At 41.9% G+C, this 14,266-nt stretch overlaps 1 protein-coding gene across 1 annotated transcript in view; it reads left to right on the top strand.

Annotated features, from left to right (window-relative positions):
• BLVRA (biliverdin reductase A) overlaps positions 1-14,266 on the top strand; it is a 47,089-nt gene that overhangs the window by 9,786 nt on the left and 23,037 nt on the right. The window contains exon 2 of the mRNA XM_043872573.1: positions 3,647-3,679. Within this exon, the coding sequence (XP_043728508.1) occupies positions 3,668-3,679 (12 nt within the window). The 5' untranslated portion in view covers positions 3,647-3,667. The remainder of the gene's footprint in view (positions 1-3,646; positions 3,680-14,266) is intronic.

Raw genomic sequence — 14,266 nt, 5'->3', positions numbered from 1 at the left:
TCTTTAAGTGGCTTCTCCTACAGAGGCATACCATATATTTCTGGGTGGGAAGGCTGAATGATTAATCCTAATTTAATTTATCAATTTGATTCAATCACAAGCACAGTCAGACTTTTTATAGGAAAATAGACTTTTTATAGGAAAGCTTTTCTGGAAGTTCTTACTAGAAAGGGAAGGCAAGCAATAGTAGTATTTCTACAAGAACAAAGGATTCACCCTTTGGTGTCCACCTGAAACCATCACAACATTGTTAATCAGCTATATTTCAATATAAAATAAAGAGTTCAAGAAAAAAAAGGACAAAGGACTCGGGGCAATTTAATGATTTCTCCTGAATGTGGTTTGGGGTCAAGAGACAGAAATAGAAAGCAATGGTTATTACAAAATATTGAATATAGTTCTCTATGCTATACAGTAGGTCTTTATTTATGTTTCATATATAGGCATGTGTATATGTTAATCCCAAACTGCTGATTTATCCCTCACCCTCTTTCCCCTTTGGTAACTGTAAGCTTGTTTTCTGTGTCTGTGAGTCTATTTCTGAAGGGTTTTTTTTCTGTTTTGTAAATAAGTTCACATATCATTTTTTAGATTCCACATATAAATGATATTATATGGTATTTATTTTTCTCTGTTTGACTTACTTCACTTAATATGATAATCTCTGGGTCCATTCATGTTGCTGCAAATGGCATTATTTCAATTCTTTTTATGGCTGAGTATTATTCCATTGTATATGTCCACATCTTCTTTATCCATTCCTCTGTTGATGAACATTTAGGTTCCTTCCATGTTTTGGCTATTACATATAAATTATGTATGTGTATGTGTGATATATATAATGGAATCACTTTGCTGTGCACCTTAAACTAACACAACACTGTAAGTTAACTGTTAAATCTTGAAAAAAAATTCATAATTAAAAAAAGGAGGGAGCAGTAGAATTGCTAGGTCAGAGTGCATTTGCTCACATGTGGAATTTTAATAGATGTTGCTAAACTGCTGTCTGTGGAGATACCTATCTATAGTTCCCCAGTGATGTTAAGGAATTCGCTGGTGGTCTAGTGGTTAGGACTCCGCACTTTCACTGCTGGGGCCTTGGGTTCAATCTCTGGTTGGGGAACTAAGATCCTACAAACTGCAAGGCATGGCAAAAAAAAAAAAAAAAATCAAAGATATTTGACTAACCCTCTGTGGCAAACATTCTGATCTTTGTCAGTCTGATAAAACATCTGGGTAAAGTCATTTCACAACTGAGGTTGAGCACTGTTTCAGGAGTCACCAGATTTTCCTTTTTTGGGAATCAGAGCATTACAGAGCTAGAAGAGACCTTAGAGATGAAGTCCAGCCATTCAGCCTACATATGGGGAACCTGTTTGACCCCGGTCACTTGAGTAGTCCATGACTGAAGCCAGATCAAACCCTATATCTCTTGTTTATCATAACAGCTCTCTGGCTGAGTGTCAGACAGCCCTGGAAAGGTCTCTGGAGCATTCTGGGTTTGGCTCCAGAGCCAGGAAGCTGAAAGTTACAGCTCAGAATCACAACATAATGACTGTGAGGCCAAGTGCTTTAACCTACCCTGAACTTCAGGTCCCTCATATATAAAGTGGAGTTAGTATTATTGACCTTTTTGTCAGTTTTTAAAGATTAGGTTCATGTAGATAAAGTAGCTGACCCAGTCGTCTCACAACTGTTATCCACCTCCTCGTGTTTTGTTATCTGACTTCCCCACCCACATGTAAGCCCCAAGGGACACTCACACTAACATTCTCAACAGTATAAGTAACTTGCCATAGAGTGATGGAGAGGATTCTGTGTGGGGCCGGCTCCTCTGGGAGCCCCTGTAGTCCAGACCATTGCCCTGCACACATCCTTGACTTAGTTATGGCTTTTTCTGGCTTTGCCATCAGTGTCTTGGTCATTCTTTGGAGGTATTTTATGAACAAGAAGACATCACACCCATACTGACTCCTGAGGACCTGAGAAGAAAGCTCACCCTCTTTATCATTCACTCTCTGCTTTTTAGGGTCTGATTTCTAAGAAGTTCCTCTGTTCAAATTTTCCAGGAAACTTGAAAAGCTTCCGTTATGGCCAAAGGAGAGACAACATGTGTGCTGACTAGCTTGGGTCATGAGACCCACTGTCAAAGCAGGAAGGAGGAACAGGAAGGGAGGAGGGAAGGGAATTACAGAAAACCAGTTATTTTCAGCACACAGCCTAGGTGATCTGAGGATTGCCAGGAGTCAAGGCTTTAAAGACGGGTATTATTTTTGCTGTTGCTAGTCAGTTCATTTCACTATGCATAACCCTTCTTATATTCTGAAAGAGAATAAAATCAAATGCAGGACTGGTCCAAGGACAGGGGCTACCTCAGCTTTCCTTTCTGGAGGCCCTGGAGGGCTCTCCTTCCCCTTCTCAGCTCCTCAGGAGCATCCTTTTTGTTGGCATCCCGGACAACCCCTCACCCCAGGTGGAAGGGCTAGAGAGGCTTCCTAAGTCCCTTCTCCATCACTTCTGTCCCCCCACACTCACTCACCATCTTAGTTAAAATCAAGTGAAAATTCTAACTGCTCTGAAAATGAATGAGAATGTTCACTCTTTGGGACCCATCAGTTCTACTCTCAATTCTAGTGATTCTCCAAGAGTGGTTCTCTGACCATCTGAGCATAGTCTCCTAGATGCCTATCGAAAATGCACACTCTTAGCCTCCCTCCCCTGTAGAAACTCTGGGGGTGCAACCCAGAAAAGCACATTTCCAACAGGCAGCTCCAGGAGTCCATTAAAGTTTGGAACCCCCAAACTTTGGAACCCCATTATTCTGCACAAGTTCCTTATTTCTTTCCCTTCTCTTGTTTCCCCTCATCTTCTCTTTTTCTTTCCTTATTCCCTGTGACTCTTGCTCACCTGTCTCCTCCCTTCTTCCTCCTCCTTAATGTCAAGGCTTCAGAGTAGCCCAGTGAGCTATTTTTTTTTAACTTTTATAGTTAAAAAAAATAACTATAGTATAGTTCATTTACAATATTGTATTAGTTTCAAGTGTACAGCAAAGTGAATCAATTAATATATATACACATATATCCACTCTTTTTTAGATTCTTTTCTCATATAAGTCACTACAGAATGTTGAGTAGAGTTTCCTGTGCTATACAGTAGGTCCTTAGTAGTTATCTGTCCTATACATAGTAGTGTGTATGCATCAGTCCTGATTTTTTAACATATTCAAGTCCCTGAGAAACTCAGCGAGGAGGGAAAACAGAAGGTATATATTTCTTACTGCCTTGTTTGCCCCCATAAAAGAAGGGTAGACATGAAGCTACCTTCTCCAAGCCCCACCTTTGGGAAATGCATCATTCTTTAAAGTACACAGAGGCATCCCTTGCAGTATAGAAGAAAACCTTAGAGGTTGGCAGTATCCTTTAGAGAAACAGTACTGGTGTGATGTCCCAGGGTGGGCCAGTGAGTACCTGCCTCAGATCAGACACCTGGGTCCCCTCCCTGGATGGCACAGGTGATGAAGGCATTGAGGGAGATGGAGCCAATTGGACAGGAAGTGGGGGAGAAGGGAGGTGATCAAGGAGGGTGTCTGCACAGAGCTGGGGGCGAGTGCCACCAAGGTCCTGAAACTCTGCTTTTGTTTTCACAGCTTCTACAGAAAGAGACCAAGATGAACACAGAGGTGAGCTCTCTAAGAGGACCAATTTAAGGATGCTTTTCTTGCAGCATGCTTCATTTCTCCTTCACAGAGCGTCTTCCCCTCCAGAGCTTTCGGAAACACCAGCACAAACTTGAAAACGTGTCCCCTGCATCCTGCCACGCACACGGCTCTGGTGATAGGGGAAGAATTCAGCCCCTCTGAGCTCTTATCTGTGCCTGTCCAGCTTCAGTTAGATTAGAATTTATCTACCTCAGTTAATCCTGAAACAACACTCGTGGGCTGGGGTGGAGCGGGCTACAATGGAGCATGGCAGCTGCTGGGCCCTAATGTCATTCTGGGGACAATTAACTCTGCTTATGAGGCTCTTCCTCTGCATCAGCTCCTTGTATTCTCACTTCCACTGAACCTGTTCTGCAATCCAGCGAGCTGCCTCATTTCTTTGTACCTTTGTTTTTTCCTGACCAATCAGCCCTTTCTGCTTTCACTCCCTTCAGGTCCAGCCTAGACCCTGGAGTCCTCTCTTCCACTATGACTGTGCTCATGCTCCCAGCTCCTTTCCCCTTGTCCTCTTGATCCTGCATGGCCAGCCTAGAGACCATGCCCAGAGGATGGTGGTCTTGGGTGAGTGGCACAGTTTCATGCACAGTTTGAAGCTGACAAACTTCTCAAAACCCTCATCTGGGTACTCAGCATGCCCACCAGGCCCCCTCCTTGGCCCCCAGACAGCTCTCTTTCTCTCTGCCCTGAATAGCCAGGTCTGGTCTTCCTCACTCCTCCCAGCTCCTTCCTCACTCTTAGCTTCTGATCACCTTTTACTTTACTCTTAGCTTCTGATCACCTTTTACTCTACTCTTAGCTTCTGATCACCTTTTACTTTGTGGAGAAAAATTGGAACCATCAGACATCATCTCTGTCAATTTCTGCCTCCCCATCTGTCTTGTTTTTCTTCCTAGAGGAAGGTTTGTTTATCAGTGAGAGAGTTCCAGACTGCGAGTAAAGAAAATCCCAATTCAATGTGGTTTTTGTGCTGGAAGTCCAGATAGAGGGCAGGATCCAGAGCAGGTTGATCCAGTGGCTCAGCCATCTCAACAAAGATCCAGGATCTTTTCATCTCTTTGCTCTCATCCAGATGTTGGCTTCATCTGGGAGATAGTGGCCCTCATGGCTATAGGATGGCTGCCAGCAGCGGTTGGGGCTACATGCATCCTCATCCACTCTGAGTGGGAGAAAGAGATGGATTCCTGCAGCTCTCCCAGAAGAGTGGGAGCCTCCTTTCTTGAAGTTCCAAGTGCCTTTTTAGGCCTCATTGGCCAGATCTGGGTCATACGCCCGTTCCTGGACCAGTTACTGTGTCAGAGGAGCCAGGATTTTGCCAACTAGCTTAGACTAATCAGGCTCAGCTAGAGCATCTTCTCCTCTACCCCAGAGCTGGATCTGGGAAGAAGAAAGGGGAATGAAACTTCAGGAAAGGACCTACTGCATCGCATCCCAGATATTTCTTGTGAATGTGGGTCAATTGAAAAAAATGCAAAGTCGAGAATTATGTTTTATGGGAAAACTTACTGAGAACTTAAGCCTGGGCTGCAGCTTCTGTTATAGCTCTGAGGGACTGCTCTAAAGAGGTAAGGGACGCGCCAAGGATATATAGAAGTTTTTGCAAACAAACACAAAAAACAAAAAAACAGGTAGTTGGAAGGTAATCAAAAGATTACTATTAATTAAAGGAAAACAGTTATCTCAAATTAATGAATTTATCACTTTTGTGTGTATGAGAAGATGCAAGAGTCTAGAATTATTGAAATCATTCTTTTGATATGCACCTTAGCTATCCCAGACCAGTATCCTACTCCTTCCCATCCTGAGGGGGCACCATTGTGGGCATCTTCAGAGGCTTCTGGCTTGGTGGCCTCAACATCCTTTGTTTACTGGCATGACAAGGAACACTGTCCACACTCAGAACTGAAGACTCTGCTACCTGTTCAGGTTCTGTACCACCTGTCTGAATTCCTCTTTGACCAGCTGCATTGTTCAGCTTGTTTCTGCTAGTTCTTTCCCATCAGCATTTCCAGCTGCTTTAGTTTTTACTTTTTCAGAACGAAACAACGCCTGAGGTCTTCTCAAGCTACTGTAATCCTATTTTCTCATCCCCTTCAGAGGGGGGGTTGTTGACATGCTCAAACTGCTGTAGTCTTCCTAGCATTATACTGAAATTCATCTTTAAAAAGTAGTTTTTAAATATAATTCTAAAAGAAACAGGTACCTCTATGATCATAGCAGCACTGTTCACAATAGGCACAACATGGAAGCAGCCTAAATGTCCATTGACAGATGAATGGATAAAGAAGACGTGGTACATGCATACAGTGGAATACTACTCAGCCAGAAGAAGAAGGAAATAACGCCATTGCCACAACATAGACACAACTAGAGATTGTCATACTAAAGTGAAGTAAATCAGAAAGAGAAAGACACATATTGTATGATATCACTTGTATGTGGAATCTAAAATATGGCAGAAATGAGCCTATCTACAAAACAGAAAGAGACTCATTGACACAGAGAACATACTTCTGGTTGCCAAGGGGGAAGTGGGGAGGGAGAGATGGACTGGGAGTTTGGGGTTGGTAGATGCAAACTATTACATTTAGAATGGATAAACAACAAGGTCCTAATGTATAGCACAGGGAACTATATCCAATCTCCTGTGATAAACCATAATAGAAAAGAATATAAAAAAAGAATGTATATACATGTAAAACAAAAAACAAGTTTTTTTAAAAAAATTTATTTTTGTAGTAGTGTCAACACACAGACCTAGAACAAAACTCAAAAGCTACAAAATGTTAAATAGTCAAAAAGTGAGTCTCCTCACTACCTCATAACCCCAGCCTCCCCTACCCCAGGGTTGACCTCTGTTAACCATTTTCTGGTGCCTCTGCCCTCTTATCCGAAGGCCCCATGACTTGCTCTAATGCTCATGGTCTTGGAAATTGTGCAGAAAGAGTAGGAACTTTGCACTCATATTAAGCTCATAGAGCCTGGCTCAGTAATAGTTCTGTCAATCATCAACCACCCCTTCTGTTCTATAATTTTGACTTTCCTTCTTTGGTGGCTTTTCTCTCTCAACCTTTTAAAAATATTCCCAGACCATGGGACCCCCTTTAACTAGCCTGCCTTCTCTTCTGCCTTTACTATGACCCTGTGACCCCCTTCTCACTTCCATTTCCTGTCTAATTCCTGGGCAGCCTGACATGGTCCTCACTGCTCCGGTAAAACGTCTCAGAGCTCGCTCTCTCTCTGGAAGTGATACCTCCCTTGTGTGGATTTCCATAGCCCTTTAATGATCATTTTTTTTGTGACCTTCCATTCTCTGACTTGGGTAGAGCTGTCCGCGTGCCTCCTTCATCTTAGCATCCCCACAGCATCTGACCTGGTGCCTTAAACACCATACACCATGTGTTCTTGCTGAGTGGCAGTTGACTCAATGATGGGATGATTCAGAGACGGTCTAGTCATCATGTACAGCAATCCAGAGCTTGGGTGGATCAGTGAAAATGCAGAGGAAGAGAAACCTGCAGTGACTTGAGGCTGGCTGGAGCGGGGAGGGAGGAGCAGGTTCTCAGCTGCAGTCAGCCCTTTGGTCTCAGAGGATTTGTCCAAGGCAGCAAAGACTCCCAGGATTTCCAGCACGTCATGCTGGGTGCCTGATAGAATTTGCGGAGCCCCTGGCCTTTGCCCGGAAGTTCAGAGCACAGTCTGTCAAGTGAGGCTGGTGGTTGGAGTCTAGCACAGAACATGAGGATCCAGGTCAGGGTGGGATGGCCAGGTGGAAGTGCCCAATTGGCATTCCTTCCTGGGTCTGGAGCTTGGAGGAGAGGACAGGTCACCGTGCACGATGTTGGAGCCTTCAGCACAACGGTGATCTTGGAAACCTTAAGAATGAGAGGCACCCCTCCCCTACTCAGGGAATACAGGGAGGAGAGAAGACCAGGGGGACAGGATTGAGCATGGGGGAATGTGCACCACCAGGGTGCAGGATGAAGAGGGAAAGCGGTGAAGGGTGAAAAGGAAATCTTGCTGGGAGGTGAGGGAAGACAGGGAAGGAGTGAATTTTAAGAAGGCCCCCTCAAGTATCAAACAGGAGTGAGGCTCACGAGAATGCAGCCTAGGGAAAGCCCTTGAATTTGGCGAAGATCTGAGATGACCTGTAATGAGGCAGAGAGGTTTGGTAGAGAAACCCAGATTACAGCTGAGCTGGAAGGGTGAGTGGGGAGAGCAGACGCAGCTTGGAGTTGTGGAGTGTCGGCTGATTTGGGGGCAGTGGGCACCATCAGGAGCAAAGTGTCCTGGAGGGCAGACAGCAGAGGACACCCAGCTCTGTAGTGGGGCCCAGGAAGGGAGCAGGGTGTAAGCCCAACTCTGTACAAACTGTAGCGTTCTCGTCTACTCAGAGCATTCCTCAGATTTTTATATCTATCTTAAGTGTTTGTATTTTGGATAACATACATTCACATGATTCAAAATTTTAAAGAATTTCATACAAACACACACAAAAACTTTATCCTGAGAAGTCCTCTTCTCTCCCAGATACTCTGTTCTCATGCTCCAAGGCAGCCACCCTTGCTGGTTTCTTGTCTGTCCTTCCAGAGAGAGTCAAAACATATACAACTATTTTTTTTCCTTCAGCCATTGCCCCGCCCTCCTTTTTTTTTGTTTTTTAACATAAACTAGAGCACACATCTTACACTGGTCTGTATTTTTCTTTTCTCACCCAACACTGTATCTTGGAGATCAGTCCATTCCAATACATAAAAAACTTCCTTGTTCTTTTTTTACAGTTATGTAGCATTCCATTTGCAAAGTATTCCATAATTATCTATCCAGCCTGCTATTAACAACATGTACTTTATATTCAGTCTTTTGCGGTTACGAGCAAGGCTGCAGTAAACCTGAGTCATTTCATTTGTGTATGTGCTTTGAAAATGAATTCCCCCCCATCCCCAACAAAGAATATTTGCATGTTAAATATTTCCAAGCTGCTCTCCGTAAAAGTTGCCTGTTCTCCTCATCCTCCCGCAACATATGAACATGGCTGTTTTCCCATGCCAGCCAATGTGAGGTCAAACTTACTGATTCTTGTAAATGAGTGAAAAACATTAGATTGTCCTTCCTGATTGTTTGCAATCATCATGCCCGTTCCTCGAGTGGGAACCCAGCACTTGCCCTCATACCTCCCACCTTGAAGTTCCATGGTGATTTTACACTTTCTTCTACCCTCCTTATCTCAAAACAAAATTTTTCTTTCTGAGTTGGCAGAGCATGTGTTCTTAATCTCAGAATCCCATCATCTAATCTCTAGCTCCAAACACTTAGCTTCTCTGCATCCAAGACAGGGAGAGCAGGCTCACTTTGTGACGATAAGTTGGTCCCCAATTAAGTTTTTGAGTCACTTTGCTGTTCTGTCTGTCCCTGTTCTGCTGTCTTGAAGCTATTCCTGTTCCTTTGTTCGTTAAAATGGCACCTCTACAGGGCTGGATATATAGTGCATTTTATCAGAAGTTCAGGACAGCAGGGCATAGTGAGACAACTGAAATGGAATTTTAGACATTCTAGAAACCTGTTGCCCACCCCTCCGCTGGGCATATCTCACCATCTCCTTTCTCTCCATACTTCAGCCTCCTCATAATCTACATACACATTCCCCTTTCTACTCTTTCCTCCCATTTTCTCTGCTTTCTGCAGGTTCTCACCCTGAAAGTTTTAGCTACTAAATTGCAGAAGAGTTTAGCCATCTCTTTGACTTGTTTTTTTTTTTAGCATTGTCCCACTCTTTGTGACCGCATGGACTATACAGTCCATGGGATTCTCCACACCAGAATACTGGAGTGGGCAGCCTTTCCCTTCTCCAGGGGATCTTCCCAACCCAGGGATCGAACCCAGGTCTCCCGCATTGCAGGCAGATTCTTTAACAACTGAGCCACAAGGTTTAGTCTCCTTATATTTGGAGATTTTCCAGTTATTGTTCTGTTACTGATTTCTAGTTTAATTCCATTGTGGTCTCAGATCAGACACTGTATGATCTATGTTTTTTTAAACTTGCGGAGTGTATTTTATAACCCAGAATGTGGTCTGTCTTGGTGAATGTTTCGTGTATGCTCGAGGAGAATGCATCCTACTGCTGGTGGGCAAAGCAGACTCCCGATGTCAGTTTTGTCCAGTTGATGGGTAGTGTTGAGTGCGAATGTGTCCTTCCTGATTTTTCTGCCCGTTCAATCTGTCCATTTCTGTTAGAGGGGTGTGGGAGTGTGATGCAGCTGTGACTTTGGATTCATCTGTTTCTCTCCACAGTTCTTTCAGATTTTATCTAATGTAGTTTGGTACCCTGTTGTTAGGTGCACACATGTTGGACCTTGTTATGGAATGCCCTTCTTGCAATTAACATAGATACTCCTGCTTTCTTTTGTTTATAATGTTAGCATGGTATATTTGTCTCCATCCATTTACTTTTAATCCATATGTGTCTTTATATTTAAAGTGGATTCTTATAGGCAACATAGAGTTGAGTCTTGATTTTTGGTCCCCTCCAACAGTCTTTATCTTTTAATTGATGCATTTAGACCTTTAACATTCAAAGTGATTACTGATATAGGTGGATTAATATTTGTTATTGTTTTCTATTCATTGACTTTGTTCTTTGGTCCTATTTTTGTCTTCCACTCTTCTTCTGCCTTTTGTGATTTAAACTGAGTATTTTATATGGCTCCATATTCTCTTTTTTCTTAGCATATTGGTTATACTTCATTTTTTAAACTTTTTTGTTGGTTGTGCCAGAGCGTGCGATATACATTTACAACTAATTCAAATCCACTTTCAAATAATAACTGTACCACTTCACAGGTAGTGTGAGTACTGTAAAATAACAATAATCCTGTCCCTTCTTCTTGTCCTGTGGATCAGTGCTGTCTTTCATTTCACTTATGTATACGCATTTACATAAATATATACATAAGCATAAATAATTCAGTACTTTGTTGCTGTTATTATTTTATCTAGATCAATTAACAATAAGAAAAGTAAGGTTTGTATTTTACCTTCATTTAATCCATCTTCCTTTCTTTAGGTAGATCTGAGTTTCTCACCTGTAATATTTTTCTTCTCTCTAAAGAAATTCTTTTAATATTTCTTGCAAGGTAGGTCTACTACAACAAATTCCCTCAAATTTTCATTTGTCTGAGAAAGTCTTTATTTCTTCTTCACTTTGGAAGGGTAACTTCACAGGGTACAGATTTCTAGGTTGGTAAGTTTTTTCTTCTTGATGCATGAAATCTTTCACTCCACTCTCCTTGCTTGTGTGGTTGTTGAGGAGAAGTTGGATATAATTTTTATCTTTGTTCTGTAGGCAAGGTTTTTTTTTTCCCTCTGGCTTCTTTCAGGACTTTTTTCCTTTATCTTTGCTTTTCTGTAATTTTAAAATGATATGCCTAAACCTCATTTTTTGGGGCAGGGCATTTATCCTGTTTGGTGTTCTCTGAACTTCCTAGATCTGTGGTTTGGTGTCTGACATTAGTTTAAGGAAATTCTTAGTCATTATTATTTCAGATATATCCTGAGTTCTTTTCTCTCTTCCTTCTCTTTCTGGCGTTTTCATGGCATGTGTGTTAACACCACTTGTAGTTGACCCACAGTCCTTGGACATTCTCTTCTTTTTTAAGTCTCTGTTCTCTTTGCTTTTCAAGTTTTGGGGGGTTACTATTGAGATATCATCAGTTTTAGGGATTCTTTCTGGTGCCGTGTCTAGTCTACTAATAAGCCCATAAAAGGCATTCTTCATTTTTGTTACATTGTGTTTGATCTCTAGCATTTCTTTTTTATTCTTTGGCAGGATTTCTCTCAATTTCTTACATTGCCCATCTGTTCTTAGATGTTTTCTATTTTATCCATTAGATCCTTATCATAGTAATCACAGTTGTTTTAAATTCCCAGTCTCAGTAATTTCAACACTCCTGTTATGTCTGGTTTTGATGCTTCTGTCTTTCTTCAGGTTGTGTTTTTTGTCTTGTTATGGCTTGTCATTTTTTCTTGGTCTCCAGACATGATGTATCATATGAAAGGAACTGCTTTAAGTGGGCCTCGCATGGTGGGGAGGTGTAGGGGAGGGGACACATTCTACAGCCCCATGATCAAGTCTCAGTCTTCTGGTAAGCCTGTGGCTCTGCACTGTGAACCATAGAAGTATTTTTCAGTTTATTTTTCTTCCCCTCTTAGGTAGGGGAATATGGCTAGAGTGGGCTAGAGTTGGGTGTTCCCCTTCTCCCAAATGGAATTCTAGAGTAGCCTGGAGTTTTGTACAGTTGACCCTTGAACAGTACCAGGGTTAGAGATGCTGACTGTCTGTATAGTTGAAAATCTGCCTATAGCTCATAGTCCACCCTCCATACACATAATTCCTCCATATCCAGAATTCTGCATCCACAGATTCAACCAGATTATCTAGTACAGTGATAATTTAGTATTGAAAAAAGTCTACATACAAGCACTGTTCAAACCCGTGTTGTTCAAGGGTCAACTGTTTTTCCCTACCCTGCAATCAGTTAGGGTCTAATAATACCCCAGCAGGTTAGGGTCTGGTTAACTAGTTTCCTGTGAGGGCAGTCTCCTTAGGAAGTACTAATAAGCCCTGGTATATTTCAAGAGTGATGCTTTTACCCAGTCTTGTTGGAAACCTGAGAGGAAATGTCTCCAGTATTTACTGTGAGAAGCTGGTCAAGCTCCTGGAGGTAAATGTCACGAAATTGAGAGGGTCTTCCTGTGACTGGGTCCCTCTGGAATTTTTAGGTCTCAGAGTTGCCCACACTGAGCCCCCGGTCACTCATCTGTCACAGTTCAGGCTTTCCTACTGGTTCCTGCTGTGGTTTCCACTCTTGAGTCTCTTCTCCGCCAAGTTATTCTCTGCATTAGTCCCTCTGTTTTCTCCAGTCGTGGGGGCAGCAGTTTGCCTCATGTTCTCACCTCTCTTAAGGATTCTAGAGGAGTGAGTTAGTTTTTCAGGCTGTTTAGCTGTTTATTTGTCAGGGTAGAGCGGCAACTTTCAAGCTCCTTACATGTGAAGTGGGAAACCAGAAGCCTTCATCTGTTTAATTTGCAGTTTCCTTTCAGAATGTGCCTTGATGCCTCATGTAAAATGAACAGACATAGGTGAAATGGTCTAGCAAAGTCATTTTTCTCAAAAATGAAGTTCTTTCCCAACGAGGAACTCAGTTGTTAATATGTCAGCATTTTCACCCATATCTTGTCCCTTGTTATCAGTTTTGCAAGGGAATTTGTCTAAACCAAATTTGAAAGCACTTTCAGCCAGACACTATGCAAGCCAGGTTTACAAGTGTGTGCGTATCATTAATTATTAAAATGGAAAAAGTGACTTGTTTTCTTACAATAAGGAAGCTGTTTCTTAACCTCATGCCTCTTTTAAAGCTAATAGAAACCTATGATCCTCGTTATTTTCTGTAATGTAGTAATTTAGTAGTTAATTTTAGGAATGCCATAAATATTCAGCCTCATAAGGAGATTGCTTGTTTCCTTTTCTGAGTGAAAGAAGAAACAAATATTTGATCAGCCTCATAAGGAAATTGCTTGTTTCCTTTTCTGAGTGAAAGAAAAAGCAAATATTTGATCAGATGTGTATTTTGGCTATTCAGTACAGATTTCTCTAAAGACTGTCCTTCTGCTTTTTGTGTATGAGACTATCAAAAATAAAAATTAAAAGCTAGACTTGTAAGCCAGAAGGCACTATCTGGTCTAAACGGCCTGTTGTCAGTTGGGCATTGTGGCCACAAGCTTAGAACTGCATTTCCCAAAGTTCCATTTCATGTGTGAATTTGGCCAGTAAGAGGCACTCCCGGGAGGTTTGGAGGCTGAAGAAAGAAATTTATTCAGAGGGCACAGTTGCTTTTTCAAGCTTTAGGCTGCAGATGCTCTCCTGAGGTCTTGGCTTCCAGGCAAACTCTTGAGAATCACTTGCTTGATTGCAGTAGGAGATGGTCAGTGATGGCTTCTCTGGATTTAGCTCCCCAGTGGTTGAAATGGTGATGTTGAAATGGTGATGAAATGGTTGAATGGTTGAAATTCCCCATGTTAAAACGCTGTGCTTAGAACACATTACTGAATCCTGACTGGTACCTTGAGCAGTTTATAAGTTATGTAACAACAGGAGTACAAAGTCAGGGGGAGAGGAAGTGAAAGTATGCTGTTGTAAGGTTCTTAGGTTTGAAATGGCGTAATGTTATCTCAGTCATGACTTAGCGACTGAACAACAACTCTCATGAACACAGATGCAAACATTTAAAGTAAGATTTTAGCAAATAGAATCAACAGTATATGTAAAGGATAATACATTATGACCAAGTGAGGTTTATCCTAGGAATGAAAGGTGTCATTGTATCAACAGACCTTAAGAAGAAAAATATCACATGATCATCTCAACAGACACAGAAAAGACACTTGACAAAGTTAGACCATTTATGGTTTTAAAATGTAAGCAAAATATGAATAAATGGAAATATCCACATCCTGAAAAAGGATAGCTACCTAAAAATCTATAGCCAAGATCAT

This window comes from Cervus elaphus, chromosome 18, assembly GCF_910594005.1.
Source record: "Cervus elaphus chromosome 18, mCerEla1.1, whole genome shotgun sequence".
In the NCBI taxonomy this organism is placed as follows: domain Eukaryota; kingdom Metazoa; phylum Chordata; class Mammalia; order Artiodactyla; family Cervidae; genus Cervus; species Cervus elaphus.
This window is presented reverse-complemented; position numbering and strand designations above follow the sequence as displayed.